The sequence below is a fragment of the Leuciscus leuciscus genome (assembly GCF_965113295.1).
Source record: "Leuciscus leuciscus genome assembly, chromosome: 17".
Lineage (NCBI taxonomy): Eukaryota > Metazoa > Chordata > Actinopteri > Cypriniformes > Leuciscidae > Leuciscus > Leuciscus leuciscus.
Window position 1 is genome coordinate 2,068,230 of NC_138741.1, and position 20,000 is coordinate 2,088,229.

The following is a 20,000-nucleotide window of genomic DNA, read 5'->3' on the forward strand; positions in this document are numbered from 1 at the left end:
CACATCGACCATTCAGCTTAAAGAGTCTCTGTGAAGAGTCCTTGAGTCGACACACACACACACACACACACACACACACACACACACACACACACACACACACACACACACACACACTGACCTGTGATCAGTGCTTCACACACACACACACACACACACACACACACTGACCTGTGATCAGTGCTTCACACACACACACACACACACACACACACACACACACACACACACACACACACACACACACACACACACACACACACACACACACACACACACACACACACACACACACACACACACACACACACACACACACACACACACACACACACACACACTGACCTGTGATCAGTGCTTCACACACACACACACACACACACACACACACACACACATACTGGTTTATGTGGATTAGCCAGACTTTTTCTCCAAACAGGCCCGGTGGTGGTTTAGATGGACTACCCTTTCCTGAGGTCCTAGAGCTATGGGAATTCGATTAAAACACTCCAAAAAATTTGAAAAAAATTCAGGACACTTTAGACTTCAGATACACCCTTCAGAGCGTGATACACACCACCCTAAAATTATTGTGGTTTATAGAGACAGTTCTCATTTTGAAGAATATGTGACTTATAAGGACCAAAACAAACATTATTGGGACTTTAAAGGGACAATGACGTCACTTAAATACTTGCTCATTAACATAAATGCTCATTAACATAAATACACATTAACCTGACACCACCAAGCATTAATGGGACTTGAATTATTATTTTATTGCACAACTCTAACATCACCAGTGTTAGTTGGTGACACTGACTAACAGCCAGATAACAGCCTGTAAGAGCTAAACAATAGATTGTCACACAACACAAGTGCCATGACAATGAGAATTGAGCAAAAAAGGTCAAATAAGTTATTCTTACCCAACTTCAAAAGACCCATGGTTGCTCATAACAAAAAGTAAAAAAAATAAAAGCTGTTTTACAGTTTGCTTTTGTGATGGCCTCTTTGAACATCATTACAAACTATCACAGGCAGACAACAACTTAAAACACAAGAGCCACACTTTTTAAAACATTAAAGGAACTTTGGACTTTAGCTTATTCCCCGTATCCCCCAGAGTTAGATAAGTCCATACATACCCTTCTCATCTCCGTGCGTGCCGTAACTCTGTCTGACGCACCCACCGCTAGCCTAGCTTAGCACAAAGACTGGAGGTAAATGGCTCCAGCTAGCATACTGCTCCCAATAAGTGACACAATAATGCCAACATTTTCCTATTTACATGTTGTGATTTGTATAGTCTCGGCGTGTACAAATAACAAGGTCACATGAGACACAGACATCTTCTAACCGTACACACACTGGGAACTATACTCTCAGAAGGCCTAAGCACTGCTACTTCTGCGGAGTGATTTGCTCGCAGCGCCTGAGAAGCCCCGTGGTGAGGGGCAGGGAGTTCGCTCAGAGGGTTGCGCTAATCACTCCAGCCAGCAGTGCTTCGCCTTCTATATAGTAAATTCTATGAGAATATAGTTCCCTGTATGTATACGGTTAGAAGATGGCTGTATCTCATGTGGCCTTGTTATTTGTACACGCCGAGACTATACAAATCACAACATGTAAATAGGAAAATGTTGGCATTATTGTGTCACTTATTGGGAGCAGTATGCTAGCTGGAGCCATTTACCTCCAGTCTTTGTGCTAAGCTAGGCTAGCGGTGGGTGCGTCAGACAGAGTTACGGCACGCACGGAGATGAGAAGGGTATGTATGGACTTATCTAACTCTGGGGGATACGGGGAATAAGCTAAAGTCCCAAAAAGTCGGCGTGTTCCTTTAACACAAACATAGAAACACCACCACAATTGTCAGAGTATTTAAATCTTTTCTTTTTCTGACTGCCTCTTTGCAGCTATTCCTCTATTTCGAACAAAGTCCCTTATATTTTGCACTGTTCTTTGTGCCAACACGGGGTCTTCCACCAGTTTGCAGTGACTGCATTCAGTTTTGGTGGCCAGTTTTCCCCTGCTTATATGACCTTTGAAGTGTCGCATTACTGCGGCGACCTCAGCCTTAGACCACACTTTCTTTGCCACTCTTCTGGATCCATGTTCCTCATCAGCATAATTCTCTGGAAGATAAGCAAAAAAAAAATATAAAAAAAAATAAATAAATAAATAAATAAATAAATATATATATATATATATCAATCAAACAAAATGTGTTGTCCAGTTGAAGCCATCAAAACATGAGTTCAGTTAATGCCACAGTTGACAAAAAAATTGCAGTTTACTTTTCTTAATTCACTTTGGGTATCAGTTGGTGTCTCACTCGATGTGATTTCACCAACTTTACTAGCCCACATTAGAGTGTGGACAATATGGAGTGTATTTTTAGAATGTCTTTGCTGTTCATCTATTTATGTGGCCAAACCTTTTGATATTTGAATTAATTGCAGTAAGTAATACTACAATTAGTAACATGTCTTAAGTAATTTTGGCATTGTACTTCAACACACCGTATTTTAAATGAAACAAATACTATGGGGTTTAAGGTCTGATTCTCAGTTTAAATCTGATTTCATAAGGTTAGCTAAATAGTGATGGAACTTGGTCTGAAAGTTTAGTCTTGATATTGAAACCGTACATAACAATCAGCCTAATACTACTTTTAACCTCTTAATCTTCCAGATTTTGTGGCATGTTGTGACTCAGTCATTCAGACCAATTCATTTTTAGTCTTTTAACCAACTTGCTAAAAAGACAATTATTAATACGTACTCATGGGCAATCAAGAGAACATGTGAAGAGGAGGAGGTAACTTTACTTTTACCTCAAATTCAGGATACATTACCTGATAATAAAGTAAGTGTATATGCTCCCTTGCAGACAAGATGTTTTGTACAAATGCAGTACAGTTAAATTTAGGGCTATTTATTTATATCTCTTTCTTTAAGATTACTCTTGCATTTTGATAGTTGAAAACTTCAGAGACAGGAAACATCACAAATACGTGCATAATAATCCTTCTGTTAAAGGGATACTTCACCGTTTTTTCATATTAAACTTTCATAAAAACTGACTTTTTACACAGTCAAAGTGCTCCCAGTGCTATTCCGCCATACATTATAGTTATCCTTTTTACTCGCTTAGAAAAGCGCCACGTTTTATTTTGTGTCACCATACTTGGTCGTATAACTACTTGAGTAACTATTTAAGTAGGGAAAACATGGAGGTGTTTGGTCGCTTCTAACTTCATCTCTGTTTGGATCCTAATGAATGAACTGGGCTAAGCTAAGTGCTATCAAAGTGTCGCCGTGCGCCAGAGCGATTGAGTGCACGCACTGAGACGAGAGAGGTATGTAGCAACTCGTTTTAGTTAGGGGAATAACATGGTTAAATATGAAAAAACGGTGAAGTATCCCTTTAAGGGAGTTGGGCAAAGTAAGAATTTCATCGTAGGGTATAGACCTTATGTTGTCCCGCCTCTTCTCAGCCCTGCGCTCGTTGTCTTTTGACTTCCGGTCTGTATTTTCACCGCGATTTTGCGTTTATTAATGAACGGCTCGTTTTAAAATCTTCCCGGTCGACTGACATTTGTTTAGTCATCTGCTTTAAACATTACAATCCTCATGATAACGTTCGTTAACTTTACATTAAGTAAATCCACTTCAAAAGCTAATTACTCCTGGATAGCAGCGCCATAGAAATATACAGAGCGACCGCAAAAACGAAAGTTAAAAGACAATATACTAAAGATGGCGGCACCCTCGTTTCACTGGCGCATAAGGTCTATAAACAACTGTGTTTCTTCTGTGCATAGACAATAAACCTCTTGAATCTGAATCTTACCTTCAGAGGGAGGTACACTCTCACTCACTGTGGATGACACAAATGACACTGATCCTGTTGAAAACATAATTTAACAAGTTACTTTTGTAAAAAATACATTTTATCAGCAGTGACTATGAATTGAGTTAACATACCAAAGTCTCCCATGTCATGGTCTTGCTCTGTGGTTGTAGAGTCAATAGCCATAGGCTCCACAGTTCCAAACTCTGATGCGGTGAGATCTGTGTTGCTGTCATCAGATTCGCTCCCACTGTCTTCAGCATCACTTAACGCAATCTCATCTGGAAAATGGCATTAGTAAAACTCAGAGGTGTAAAGAGTACCTGAAAACCATACTGAGTAAAAAGACAGATACATTGCAGCATAAATGACTCTACTACAAGTTACAAGTTACCAATACGACTTGAGAAAGTGATTTTAACAGTACTTTAGTATTTTACTTATACTAAATTTAGGCCCAAAGATGCACTAGGTCCTTGACACCTGAGACATGCAGGTGAAAATAAGAAACAATTGATTTGTAAAATGAGAAGTCATGTTTATTTTCTAAAATCTAAATAAAACTGAACACCTCAATAGTGCAATAAATCAGGGTCGACACAACAGCCTCTTAAAGGGATTGTTCAACCAAAAATGAAAATTCTGTCTTCATGTAGTCAACCTCAAGTTGTTCCAAACCGGTATACATTTCTTTGTTCTGCAGTACACAAAGATAGATATTTTATATATTTTTGTAACCAAGCAGATCTTGCCAGCCATTGACTAGTACAGCAGAACAAAGACAAGTTTGGAACAACTTGAGGGTGAGTAAATGACAGAATATTCATTTTTGGGTGAACCATCTATTTAAGCGTCTACAAACTCTCATGTCTCAGTTAAGCTCAAGTGCACAAAAAGGCCCCACGTAAACCAATATCCTTCAAAAAGGCCTTGTCAATATGGTGGATAAATAAAATAATGTTAAGTAAAATTAAATAGTCAAAGTCTAGTTGTACTGGATGTGCTCATCACTGGCTGCAGTCATGACCTCATCTCTTAAATCAAACGTCTGCGATTTAGCACCTACTAATGCACTCGCATTCACGTAAAGTAGACTTGACAAGTTTGGGTGAGTAAGGGCAAAACGCACAAGATATAGTTCAGTCAATGCCACTTAGATGGAAATATCACTTCTTTATAGCAGAAATAAACTGCTGCAGAAAAAGTTAGGTGCCATGCAAAATGTAATTTGTAATTGCATTACTCCTCACAAATGTATTGGAGTAAAAAGTACATAAAAAATGTAGTCAAGTAGAGTAAAAGTAGCTAATATCTTTGATACTCAGTACAACTACAAAGTAGCCAAAAAGATACTCAAGTACAGTTACTAATTACATTTATTCAAATAGTTTACAGCTCTGGTAAAACTCTCATAAATAGCTGGACATAAAAAGACCTAGGGAAAAGATAGTACTTGGTTTTGTACTTGCCACTTTTTGCAAAGTAACTATTTTTACTTGAGTAGTTTTGAGCTATTATACCTGCGTTTATGTTTAATTTGGTCCATGAGCACATAAGATAAATGATTACACAATATGATATTAGGTTAATAATTAACGTAATTCGACTGCACCTCCTACACAAACATATTTTTGAATTACTGTCCAGCCATACTGTAGACTTAAGTTTATATTTCTGAATAGTAGTTCTCGACTCATATTTGGACATGAAAGGAAAAGGATGCTGACTACGCCAAGTCTAGATGTTTATAAATTAACATTCAAAGGAAAAAACAAAAACTCAGATAATATCTACAAGGGCTAATTTCTGTACAAACCTTCAATTTCAATCTCATCCAGTGACTTCCCCTGCATGCTGGAAAGGTTTCCTTTCTCCATTGACAAAAGGAGTTTGGAAATCTTAGCCAGTTGTGTTGTGGGAACTGGTAATCTGTAGAAGTCGCGGTGAACACGAATGTCGTGACCCAGGAAATCTGCAACCTGATCAAGTTCATTGTGTTTTAAATTAAGGACTTGTGAGAGTGTGGCAACATGTTTCCTGAGTTGTGTTGACCTAAGGTACTCAGGGTGCTTTGCTCCACACTGGCTTGCATGAACACGCAAACAGTCCTGTCCTCTGTAGTGGCTCATTGACGTTGGTCTTGCAAACAGGAAGACATTTGTGGCACAAACGCCACATTCAGTTCTTCTACTGGCAAGTAGTGACAAAGCATCCACCACACTTGGTGTGAGCAGAACGGCAACCTTTCTGCCCCTTTTCCCCATGATTTCAATTCGGCTGAAATAGTTACAAAGCTTCTGTTCAGTCTTCGACAACCCCAGTGCAACATCTTCATGGAGCTTTGTGTTGTCCCTTTCATGAAAACTTTTGAGGCGCATTTTCGAAACTTCCCCAGCACGCCTTCGATTGAAGACAATGATTTGTGCAAGTGTGAGTTTTGCAAGCTGAGCATAGTTCTGAGTGGTGGCCTCTTCCTTCAAGCTGCAGAAGGCACTTTCTGCAGATTTATCTAGGTACTGATGAAGGATCTGAACATCTTCAGTGAAGGGCAATGTTGATGGTTTATTGTATTTGGCATCACTCAGTGTGTTCAGGGCACTGTGAGACACCAACTCAGACCACCTGGAGGTGTACAACTTCTTGAATATGTCAGTGTGCCTGATCAGTTCTTCATCTTCTGCCATGAGTGCCCTACAATGAATAATGTCCGCGATTTTCTTCAGTGTATGCCCCAGTTTCAGCGCAAGGCTTGGTTTCTGGTACGAGTGTTTTTGTTCATCAAAACCTGAAACTTTCTTTACTGCTTGCACAACTCTCTGGAAGTTAGCAGGTTTAACAGCGTCCTCTAGGTTATGTACTGAGAATTCTGTACGCAGGCATAACAACAAACGCCCCACTTCACGGAGCTTTTGTCGAATGTATTCATATTTTGTAGGGTCTTGTCCATGTTTGTTGTAGAGTGACTGGGCAAACTGAATAATAGAGAAGTCATTTCGCACAACTGAGGCCACCTCATCTTGTTTCATGACACTAAGGAGCTTCCACACTCCACTTGAGATCTGCTGACAGAATGTAGACTCCAGAGTTGCAGCCAAGCCCAGTACTTTGGTTCTCCCAGGTGTGTCACCCAAATCTTCGTTTTCTGGCTTAAAGGGGCATCTGCGGACATGTCTCCAAAGCTCCTTACGAATGTACATCCCTTGACAATACATACAGTGGATAAACTTTCCTGCCAGTGCTTTAGCTTTTGGCTTTCTCTTCACTTTCAGTGATCCTTTTCCATCTTGCAAAACTGCAATGTTATGTTTAAAATTTCCCTTATTCCTCATTTTTTCTAATAATATCTTGCGCTCTTTTGAGTCCTCAGGAAGGGAAAATGCTTGGACAATTTCAGTATGTGTCTTGTGTGTTTTCAAGTGGCGGGAAATTTTGCTTTGTGGCTTACCACAAACATAACAGTAATTTTTTTTACTCATAAACAGATGTGGTAATTCTTGTTCATGAGTCACAGCTTCATCCTCTAGCTTTTCCTTTGATGAGTCTTTGATAGAATTTGCTGAATTAGATGTGTCAGCAGCATTGGGAATCATCTTATTTTTAAGGGGTGGCCAACATTTTGATATACTGGGCACAACTGGGGTGCCTGTGTCTGACCCATAAGATGTTCCAACATCAGGTACTACTGGTTTTACTTGAATATGTGCAGCTCTTGCCTGACTTGACATTAAGGGTATGCTGGCATCTGAATCATATTCATCATCATATTCTGAATCCGAGTCAGGTATGTATTCCTTGTCAGACATGTCCTCAGCATCATCAGATGATTTTTGGTCCAATTCTGGATGTAGAATTTTGTCCTGATCTGACAGCAGATCATCATCAGAAGCCTCAGGAGACTGCTGCGCCTGAATTGGTGAGAAAGCAAAATTATTTTACATGGTGATTGAATCTTATAGACAGTTCAAGTTCAACACTCACTTAGTAGATACTCACCTGTGCTGTGCTGTTAAAGTCATCTCTTTTAATTTGCTTGAGGCAGGATTTATGCCAGACCCCTGAACAAACTGGAACACATTTGAGTAAAATAATGTTAACACTGCAGGTCTATTTAAGTGGTTAGAGCACAACACATATACACTCTATACTAATTCACTAAATATCTAACCTGTGCATCGATAGCCAAGCCACTTGAAGGAAGATACGGGTCCCACACAACTAACACACTTGTCCAAGGAGGATACTGTTGCACACACAAGGCGGTGTTTTTGACACTGTTGGCGAAAAATTTAATTGTAGTATTTATTTATGCCACATAGTTTGGACAGAAAGATATTTCATATTTACATGTCGATATCCAATCATTTTAAATCCAATACCAATGTGACATTTAATTTACCTCATACATATGATTACCCTTTTATTGCATTGTATTTTGTTATTTATAGCGTATCTTATTTATATGCAGCTTATTTAAAGCATATCCTATATGATTCATATTTTTTTTAATTGTAGATGGGGAATTTGTGGTTAGCCTCAGTGCCAGGAGCTGACTTCTTGTAGCCCAGTATAACTAATAGGGTGCCTATCCATTACATGTAACCAAACAACTTAGCATTCACATTAAACCAACATACAGATCCAATGCAGGCAGTCCAAGTGTTCTTAAAAACCCAAGTGATGCCTATGGGGACGGGACCCTGTAAACTGTATGGACCTCCCAAGTCATGTTTGGGTGGGGTTCAGTGTTTGATACACATACACTCAGATATTATACTGACTGAAGCTTGAAAAGGCACGTTTAGACAAATGTCCTTCCATTCCATTGTCCACATAAAGCATGTTCTACTCAGGCGACTGTCCACATAAAGCATGTTCTACTCAGGCGACCACACACACACACACACACACACACACACACACACATATATATCGAAATAGGTTGGTAGATTTAACATTTTGCCACAAATAACTTCACTAAGTTGTACATTAGATTTAATTTACCTCTTCAACCTTGGTGAGTGGGCTGAGCTCTGGACTAGTCTGATTCGGGTGGCTGACGGCTGTATGGCTGCACTTGCTCTCATTGGTCAGCTGTAGAAGATGAAACAGAGACAAAGGACAATAAAGAGAAAGTCCAGGGAGCATGATACTAGAGAGGACATTTGACATCTGAATAAAAAAATAAAATAAACCATTCTAGTGTTGACAGAAAGACAGAGGAAAACCTTGATTAAAACTCACTGACAACTTTTCTGATATTAACAATCAAGAGCAAGATATTAATAAAAATCTATCTTTTGTGAGGACATACCTCTTCAGTATCATCAGTTGTGGATGGGGGATTTGTGGTACCACACATCTTTGGAGCCATTTCATCATCAAGGCCCTGTAAAAAGGAATAAACAACAAAAAAAGATAAATTATAATAAATATCTTGAAGACAAGATGTTCCCTGTGTAGCATTCAGTGAAAAGATATCATGGCTGTATTTCGGTGAGTGTTTTGTGGAAAACATGTAGTCTCTGAAACGGTTCTTTAGTCACTGAACAGGCCACATGACTACAGTCTGTAGACTATGAAAACTACACTGATGAATACAGCATTTGATTACTTTGTTGTTTATCTATTGTCAGCCCACTTCCTAGAATGATTGGACTTCTAGAATAATTGACTAAGCTTTTACATGGACTGAGGGGTTAGTCCTTTTATAGTTCTTAGATTTGCTATGATTCTTTTAAAATTACATCTTGTCATGAATTTTCGTCAGTGCTGTTGAATGGGTGCCTTTCCATTACATGTAACTAAACAACTTAGCATTCACATTAAACCAACATACAGATCCAATGCAGGCAGTCCAAGTGTTCTTAAAAACCAAAGTGATGCCTCTGGGGACGGGACCCTCTAAACTGTATGGACCTCCCAAGTCATGTTTGGGTGGGGTTCAGGGTTTGATACACATACACTCAGATATTATACTGACTGAACCTTGAAAAGGCACGTTTAGACAATGTCCTTCCATTCCATTGTCCACATAAAGCATGTTCTACTCAGGCGCCTGTCCACATAAAGCATGTTCTACTCAGGCGACCACACACACACACACACACATATATTGAAATAGGTTGGTAGATTTAACATTTTGCCACAAATAACTTCACTAAGTTGTACATGAGATTTAATTTACCTCTCCAACCTTGGTGAGTGGGCTGAGCTCTGGCCTAGTCTGATTCGGGTGGCTGACGGCTGTATGGCTGCACTTGCTCTCATTGGTCAGCTGTAGAAGATGAAACAGAGACAGACAAAGGACAATAAAGAGAAAGTCCAGGGAGCGTGATACTAGAGAGGACATTTGATATCTGAATAAAAAAAAAAAAAATCATTCTACTGTTGATAGAAAGACGGAGGAAAACCTTGCTTTAAAACTCACTGACAACTTTTCTGATATTAACAATCAAGAGCAAGATATTAATAAAAATCTATCTTTTGTGAGGACATACCTCTTCAGTATCATCAGTTGTGGATGGGGGATTTGTGGTACAACACATCTTTGGAGCCATTTCGTCATCAAGGCCCTGTAAAAAGAAAAAAAAAAAGAAATTATATTAAATATCTTGAAGACAAGATGTTCCCTGTGTAGCATTCAGTGAAAAGATATCATGGCTGTATTTCAGTGAGTGTTTTGTGGAAAACATGTAGTCTCTGAAACGGTTCTTTAGTCACTGAACAGGCCACATGACTACAGTCTGTAGACTATGAAAACTACACTGATGAATACAGCATTTGATTACTTTGTTGTTTATCTATTGTCAGCCCACTTCCTAGAATGATTGGACTTCTAGAATAATTGACTAAGCTTTTACATGGACTGAGGGGTTAGTCCTTTTATAGTTCTTAGATTTGCTATGATTCTTTTTAAATGACATCTTGTCATGAATTTTCGTCAGTGCTGTTGAATGGGTGCCTTTCCATTACATGTAACCAAACAACTTAGCATTCACATTAAACCAACATACAGATCCAATGCAGGCAGTCCAAGTGTTCTTAAAAACCAAAGTGATGCCTCTGGGGACAGGACCCTGTAAACTGTATGGACCTCCCAAGTCATGTTTGGGTGGGGTTCAGGGTTTGATACACATACACTCAGATCTTATACTGACTGAAGCTTGAAAAGGCACGTTTAGACAAATGTCCTTCCATTCCATTGTCCACATAAAGCATGTTCTACTCAGGCGACTGTCCACATAAAGCATGTTCTACTCAGGCGACCACACACACACACACACACATATATTGAAATAGGTTGGTAGATTTAACATTTTGCCACAAATAACTTCACTAAGTTGTACATGAGATTTAATTTACCTCTCCAACCTTGGTGAGTGGGCTGAGCTCTGGACTAGTCTGATTCGGGTGGCTGACGGCTGTATGGCTGCACTTGCTCTCAGTGGTCAGCTGTAGAAGATGAAACAGAGACAGACAAAGGACAATAAAGAGAAAGTCCAGGGAGCGTGATACTAGAGAGGACATTTGATATCTAAAAAAATAAAAAAATCATTCTACTGTTGACAGAAAGACAGAGGAAAACCTTGCTTTAAAACTCACTGACAACTTTTCTGATATTAACAATCAGAGCAAGATATTAATAAAAATCTATCTTTTGTGAGGACATACCTCTTCAGTATCATCAGTTGTGGATGGGGGATTTGTGGTACCACACATCTTAGGAGCCATTTCGTCATCAAGGCCCTGTAAAAAAATAAAAAATATATTGTAGACCGTGGACTATGAAATCTACACTCTGATGAACACATTTGCGTTCACCGCGACTTCTACAGATTACCAGTTCCCACAACACAACTGGCTAAGATTTCCAAACTCCTTTTGTCAATGGAGAAAGGAAACCTTTCCAGCATGCAGGGGAAGTCACTGGATGAGATTGAAATTGAATGTTTGTACAGAAATTAGCCCTTGTAGATATTATCTGAGTTTTTGTTTTTTCCTTTGAATGTTTGAATGCAGCTTATCTAAAGCATATCCTATATGAAGATATACCTTCTTCATATTTTTAAATTGTAGATGGAGAATTTGTGGTTAGCCTCAGTGCCAGGAGCTGACTTCTTGTAGCCCAGTATAACTAATAGGGTGCCTATCCATTACATGTAACCAAACAACTTAGCATTCACATTAAACCAACATACAGATCCAATGCAGGCAGTCCAAGTGTTCTTAAAAACCCAAGTGATGCCTCTGGGGACGGGACCCTGTAAACTGTATGGACCTCCCAAGTCATGTTTGGGTGGGGTTCAGTGTTTGATACACATACACTCAGATATTATACTGACTGAAGCTTGAAAAAGCATGTTTAGACAAATGTCCTTCCATTCCATTGTCCACATAAAGCATGTTCTACTCAGGCGACTGTCCACATAAAGCATGTTCTACTCAGGCGACTACACACACACACACACATACACTCAGATATTATACTGACTGTCCTTCCATTCCATTGTCCACATAAAGCATGTTCTACTCAGGCAACTGTCCACATAAAGCATGTTCTACTCAGGCGACCACACACACACACACACACACACACACACATATATATATCGAAATAGGTTGGTAGATTTAACATTTTGCCACAAATAAGTTGTACATTAGATTTAATTTACCTCTCCAACCTTGGTGAGTGGGCTGAGCTCTGGACTAGTCTGATTCGGGTGGCTGACGGCTGTATGGCTGCACTTGCTCTCATTGGTCAGCTGTAGAAGATGAAACAGAGACAGACAAAGGACAATAAAGAGAAAGTCCAGGGAGCGTGATACTAGAGAGGACATTTGACATCTGAATTAAAAAATAAACCATTCTACTGTTGACAGAAAGACGGAGGAAAACCTTGATTAAAACTCACTGACAACTTTTCTGATATTAACAATCAAGAGCAAGATATTAATAAAAATCTATCTTTTGTGAGGACATACCTCTTCAGTATCATCAGTTGTGGATGGGGGATTTGTGGTACCACACATCTTAGGAGCCATTTCATCATCAAGGCCCTGTAAAAAGAAGAAAAAAAAGAAATTATATTAAATATCTTGAAGACAAGATGTTCCCTGTGTAGCATTCAGTGAAAAGATATCATGGCTGTATTTCAGTGAGTGTTTTGTGGAAAACATGTAGTCTCTGAAACGGTTCTTTAGTCACTGAACAGGCCACATGACTACAGTCTGTAGACTATGAAAACTACACTGATGAATACAGCATTTGATTACTTTGTTGTTTATCTATTGTCAGCCCACTTCCTAGAATGATTGGACTTCTAGAATAATTGACTAAGCTTTTACATGGACTGAGGGGTTAGTCCTTTTATAGTTCTTAGATTTGCTATGATTCTTTTTAAATGACATCTTGTCATGAATTTTCGTCAGTGCTGTTGAATGGGTGCCTTTCCATTACATGTAACCAAACAACTTAGCATTCACATTAAACCAACATACAGATCCAATGCAGGCAGTCCAAGTGTTCTTAAAAACCCAAGTGATGCCTCTGGGGACAGGACCCTGTAAACTGTATGGACCTCCCAAGTCATGTTTGGGTGGGGTTCAGTGTTTGATACACATACACTCAGATATTATACTGACTGAAGCTTGAAAAGGCACGTTTAGACAATGTCCTTCCATTCCATTGTCCACATAAAGCATGTTCTACTCAGGCGACCACACACACACACACACACATATTGAAATAGGTTGGTAGATTTAACATTTTGCCACAAATAAGTTGTACATGAGATTTAATTTACCTCTCCAACCTTGGTGAGTGGGCTGAGCTCTGGCCTAGTCTGATTCGGGTGGCTGACGGCTGTATGGCTGCACTTGCTCTCGTTGGTCAGCTGTAGAAGATGAAACAGAGACAAAAGACAATAAAGAGAAAGTCCTGGGAACGTGATACTAGAGAGGACATTTGACATCTGAATAAAAAAATAAAATAAACCATTCTAGTGTTGACAGAAAGACAGAAGAAAACCTTGATTAAAACTCACTGACAACTTTTCTGATATTAACAATCAATAGCAAGATATTAATAAAAATCTATCTTTTGTGAGGACATACCTCTTCAGTATCATCAGTTGTGGATGGGGGATTTGTGGTACAACACATCTTTGGAGCCATTTTGTCATCAAGGCCCTGTAAAAAGAAAAATATATATATATATATTGTAGACCGTGGACTTTGAAAACTACACTCTGATGAACACAGCATTTGATGACTTCATTGTTTTTGTTCTACCAGTCTGTAATGGTCAGTATCATCTATGGTCTGCTGGTTAGGTGGTGCTAACAAACTGCTAACAAAAGCTATAAAAATCATGTTCCACCTGAAGCTAGATGGAAAATGTACAGTATTTTGGTATGTGAAATGTTCTATGGTTAAAGTATTTCTTTTATGAGAACTATCAATTTCACAAAGTCAAATTTTGCCCACCTTGCATCTCCATGGCCAGTCTGAGTCACCATAGTTATAGGTGATCTCCTCTCCTGGACTTATGTCTCGAACTGCAAACAAACAGAGATGGGGCTTCCCTTGCACAGTGAGGTACTTAATCTTGGCATTAGGATTAATATGGTCATCATTCACGAGTCTGCCTAGTGACGAATTCTCTGTTGCTGCATCAACACTACAAAAACACAAGTAACATTTTCAAAACAATCAGTTTTTATACTAATGCAATGTAAATTAACCTGACGTGAGAAAAGAGAAAAAGAGTCATAATTCTGATTAGATTAACCAGTGACATACGTACCACCACAGTTTTCCATTAAAATGGAACTCGAACATAAACACTTTAAGGAGGTCATGGTAAATTCTCTGTCTCCTCTCACATTCTTGCTTGCTTATTAGATCACCTCTGTATTCCAATAGAAAGTCTCCTTTTTCAAATGGAACAGAGGCGAAGATGCCGCGGCCTAATTCATCAAAGACAAAACAACAAATAAGTGGCAAAAAATTATATGTATTAAAGTCGAATCATGATTAAACAATCAGAAGATTCAACTTACCCTTTTCAGCATTGATGTACTTGATGTCAAGTCCCACTTTGTCACTTTCAGCAGTAACATAAAATCTTGCATCATCCTTTGGATTAATGCGTCTACGCCGCTTCATGTTTACTCTTTACAGGTGTCACAGCCTAAATTATGAAAAGTTATTGTCAGGATTACAATGTTCACTGGGACAAGCATGATCAGAAAACAAAAGTCTGGGTAAATTAGTAATGTACATAGTTATGTATCTGGCCAGAAGCCAAATTATGTGCTCATAACTGGAACATGCATATTTGATTGATTCTTTTAAGAATACATTGAAAAGTGTAACAGCATATTTTGCACAAAGTAACAGGCTGGTGGGAGTCTGCTGGACCACATTCAGACTAAATTTCATCGTTCCTCCAACTGGTTTTGTTTTCTGATTGTAGAAGGTCACTGACCACATAAGATAATTCCTCTAATCAAAAACCAAATCGAGCGAATCTCTAGTAGGCTTCATAGACCATTTTGCTCAGTGTTATCATCCAAAAATAATAGACAGGTAGCAAGAAAAAAAAAGTTTTAACTAAGAGCAGCTGTGTTTAGTTTTCCAGGATAAAATCTTAAATTGATAGCCTACATATTCTGTCAGATTCTCTTCTCTTTATATCATACTCTCTACATTTTCTCTTTCTTCATGTGACAGTAATGGGACTCAGTGTGTTTTTGGGTTCAAAGTCCTTTTAAATTTGGTTTATTTTGTCAATATGAATTACAGATTATTATGACATTAAAAAGAACCAGGACATGAAATGTTATCACTGTGATGCTTTCGGCATAAGAACTGTTTTAGAATTATTCAAATAATTAACATGCAACTAAACTGACTTGGTCAAAAGTAAGTAAAACTACAAGAGAAAAGGCAGTCTCATCCCCTCTACAAGTTTACTGGAAAGTAGTCTAAACCCAGACATTGCAGGAGGCTCAGTAAGCATACTGGTTGCTATAGAAACTATGGTGCTTATACTACTGCCTCTGTCCTCCTCAGCTAACTAAATGAACAGTGTAAAGAGCTATATTAACAGTAAACACTGTTTTTAAGTTTTTTTTTTTTTTTTTTTTAATAACACTCTACACACTGCACAAGATACCTGTCAGGTCTGTTGCCCCTCATGTTTTGTATATTGATCATTGTGGTTGGTTACTATGGTACCAATTAATTTATCTTACAGGTTTAGTACACTAACAGAATATCATAAACACATTACATTTATTTAATGGCCTAAAAGTACTCATATTAATGATATCACAGCCTTCCTGTGTCACTGCAACTTCATAAAAATACAATAATGTTGGGCTACTAAGAAAATATTTAATTCTATAAAACAAACACAATGTCTGTAGTAAAGGTCCAGACTTTAGCAATTACAAAAGCTACACGTGGATACAGACAGGCAGTTACATAAGCTTGTTAATCAACTTATTAAGTTACTTACAGACCAGGAAAACCAAAGATGATATCAATACATCCTCTTAGTTCTTTTATTGTTTCAATTCCAAAAAAAACAGAGTTGTCAACTAGCTGCTTTCTAGTCCTCCTCTCCTCTCCTCTCTGCAGGCATCCACTTCACGTGCTAAACGAGGCTTTAACTAGCTACGCCCTGCTCGTTAAGCCATGCGATAGCCACAGCTCAACTTAACCTAGCTAGCTTTCATTTTAAAAACAAAACTAACAAATTTGACCTGCTGGCAATGTTACTAATGTCCTCATCTCTACCTGCTGTCCTCCACCTCTTTAGCCTGAGGCTTAATGAGCAGGACATGTTGATAGCCACTCAAGCTAGCTCAGCTAACATTGTGGTAAATATATAGCATTTTACAGTAATTGTAACTTACAAGTTACCATTTCTTGCAAATAGGAAACACTACTTAATGCAAAAATGCAACTATATTTATAAATATAATTATTACCTGTATGTATTTAATCCAGTGAATCCAATGACGTCGAGCTGACACTTCCAAGGTGTGGTCCATTAGGCATTTAATTAGCGACTGCTCGAGGCCATGCTTCTGGGCGGAGCTTCCCGTTGACTTCCGTTTGTTACCGCCCACGTGCGCAAACCAGCCAATCACAAGACGGCCCGCCAAAATGCCCCGTGTGTATCAGAAATGTGTATGAAACTGCAATATAAAACCCAGCTGTGGGGTCGCTGTTCTATACACTGGGATACACTCAAAATCAGGTCAAGTGGTAAATAAGGACTTTCAAAGAAAAAGAGAATTTATGTTGTTCAGACACTAACAAATGCAGTTACACTCTTTGATTTATGAGGACCTTGGCATAGTCCCCATATTACCCTTAGGTCCGGGGAGCCCAGGTGAAATGTCCGGCGTGTTGTCCGTGTAAACCACATATCCCAACACACACACACACACACACACACACACACACACACACACACACACACACACACACACACACACACACACACACACACACACACACAGACCTGTGATCACTACTTGACCACTGATGATCACACACACACACACACACACACACACACACACACACACACACACACACACACACACACACACACGCATGCACACAATATGGTCGATAACAAAAAAACACAAACCAAAATTACCAAAATTACTCTATTCTGCAAAACTATAAATAAACGCTATACTAATATCTCAATTATGAAAAATAACACTGGTTATTATTTTTATACAGTAACACCAAAAATATTATGGACATCATTTTAAATTATGAATTTTTATAACATAATAGAAAGTAATTATGCATATGATTCCTCACATGTTCTTAAAAAATCTACTTGCATACATGTTGTTTCATAAGTTTCATCACGTGACTTCAAATCAGAAGCGGGTTGTTTTATCACAGCAGAAACAGAAGATTGGAAAGTGTGTGTGTGTGATTTTCCAGCACTCTCTGTCGGGTCAGAGTGAATGAGTGTGTACAGGGTTGAGATCAGGCCGGGACGAGCGGCTGTCAGTCATCTCAGGTGAAGCGGCTGTGAATTATTGAGGCGGGCGGGTCATGTGGTCATGTGGGTCATGTGACCCTCAGACAGACAGACAGATAGCAGGAGAGATGTGTCTGTCTCTCTTATTAAAGCAATGACACCTGATCTACACAGGTAACAGAAGAGCGGCGGCCGGCTGGCGTTTCTCTGCAAACACTCACGCTCGTCTGGAAGTCAAGTTTTAGGAAAAACACAAGATAATCAAGATGGAAAATGCCTTTGTATTAAGATTTATTAATAATTCGGTCCTATTACTACATACTTTTCTGAGACTATTTTCAAAAATACATTAAAAACGCAAGATAAGACTTAAATAACAAACACCTGGTTTAAAGTCATTTTGATATATGTAGAATTGTGAGATAAACATTTTTTTTAGATATTTTTTTATTTTAATATAATAATTATAGTAATTTTTCTTCATTTAAAAAAATAAATAAATACATACAGGACCTTTATCTTAATCCAATCCAATATTAATTTAATAATAATAAAAAAAACTATGATAGCATAAACAAAAGGGTTAAATAAAACCATTACAATTTTTGACTTATAGAGTGAAATATAAGTATATATAAGAATATAAGACTTGTAGAGAATTTTTTTTAAAGAATTTTTTTTAATCATAATAATTATAGTTATTTTTCTTCATTTAAAAAAAAAATACATAAAGGTATATACCATATAATATTAAATAATAGATTTCATTATTCACAGTTAACATGGACCTTCAATCTTAAAATCCAATCCAATATTCATTTAATAAAAAATAAAAAACAGTATGATAGTATAAACAAAAGGGTTAAATAAAACCATTTCAATATTTATTGTGCAAAACAAACGATCAAATTTTTACATAAAATATGACGGATTCTGGATCCCACCTTCATCTCAAGAACAATTCTGCCTCTAAAAAAGTTTTCTTGGTAACACTTTATTTTACAGTGTCATTGTTACATAATGTTACATGCAGTTACTATAGTAAGAACTATAAATTATGCATAATTACATGCAACTAACCCTCAACCAAACCAAACCAAACCCTATAGTAAATACATGTAGATACTTAATATCACTCAGTACTTAAATATATAATTAGTGTAACAAAGACACCTTAAAAAAGTGAAACCCACTTTATTTGACAGTGTCCATGTTACACGTTACATGTACTTGTTGTACTTGTTAATGTTGTTAATGTTGATTTTAAAGTAAGTAAATGTATAATTACAGTGTAACAAAGTAAGTGCAACTCACTTTATTTTAGTGTACTTATTACATGTACTTAATGTAGTAATAACAGTAAATGATGCATAATTATAAGCAACTAACCCTATTCCTAACCCTAGCTTATAGTAAGAACGTTGTTAATTGATATTACAGTAAGTAAATGAATAATTACACTGTAACAAGGACACTTTACAATAAGATCCCATTAGTTCCCGTTAATTAATGCATTAAATAACATTAACAAACAACGAGCAATGCATTTGGGTAGTTCATAAGAATAAAATGTTCTGTAAAGATTCATTAAAAAATATTAACAGAGACAACTTTTGCTTTGAAACGTGGTGGAAATGACTAAAACACTTTTTGAGGGTGAGCAAAAACGCACCGTTTTGTGTCTGTCCCTTTAAATGTAAATGAGCTGCTGCTCCCGGCACAGAGGGCGGAGCTTCAACAGCTTGTGTCCTGAATACTTCGAAAACGCTTAGCCTTTTATGTTCAAACCGGAGTCGGACAAAGATGGAGAGATTTAAGAAGAAGTGACAACATGTAGAAGCAACAGGACATTTCTGAATGGTTAGTTGATGAGTTTATGAAGCTGATGTGTAGTTATCTTCTAGTCACTGATTAGCATATTCTATCATGATAAACTATAAATCGTGTTCCAGGGGGCGGGGTTTATGTAAATATTGGGGTTGGTGATGTCACTAACCCGGGAGGAAGCTCGTGTAGTCTCTACCAGCCGTTTGTTGTAGTTCTTAAAAAGCGATTCCTTTAAAAGCAAATATCTCCCTTTGCTTTGAGTGTTGTAACTTTGCAGATGTTGTTTATGCTCAAAC

At 38.0% G+C, this 20,000-nt stretch overlaps 1 protein-coding gene across 1 annotated transcript; it reads right to left on the reverse strand.

Annotated features, from left to right (window-relative positions):
* Window positions 1-415: 415 nt before the first annotated feature.
* Window positions 416-17,494, reverse strand: LOC309479059 (uncharacterized protein). The gene is made up of 13 exons (XM_082142903.1): window positions 16,856-17,494; window positions 14,918-15,048; window positions 14,662-14,824; window positions 14,343-14,535; window positions 11,530-11,604; window positions 11,221-11,310; window positions 10,356-10,430; window positions 10,043-10,132; window positions 9,170-9,244; window positions 5,675-6,332; window positions 3,993-4,139; window positions 3,859-3,912; window positions 416-2,138 (listed from the first exon to the last, which is right to left on the reverse strand). The coding sequence occupies exons 2-13, from the start codon at window positions 15,021-15,023 to the stop codon at window positions 1,885-1,887; spliced, it is 1,980 nt and encodes a 659-aa protein (XP_081999029.1). The 5' UTR covers window positions 15,024-15,048; window positions 16,856-17,494; the 3' UTR covers window positions 416-1,884.
* Window positions 17,495-20,000: the final 2,506 nt, after the last annotated feature.

Coding starts and splice junctions, on each gene's coding strand:
- LOC309479059 (XM_082142903.1), bottom strand. CDS start 15,023: ATGAAGCGGCGTAGACGCATTAATCCAAAGGATGATGCAAGATTTTAT. Junction 14,825..14,917: donor GTACATCAATGCTGAAAAGG/GTAAGTTGAATC, acceptor TTGATGAATTAG/GCCGCGGCATCTTCGCCTCT. Junction 11,605..14,342: donor ACTGGCCATGGAGATGCAAG/GTGGGCAAAATT, acceptor ATTTTTTTACAG/GGCCTTGATGACGAAATGGC.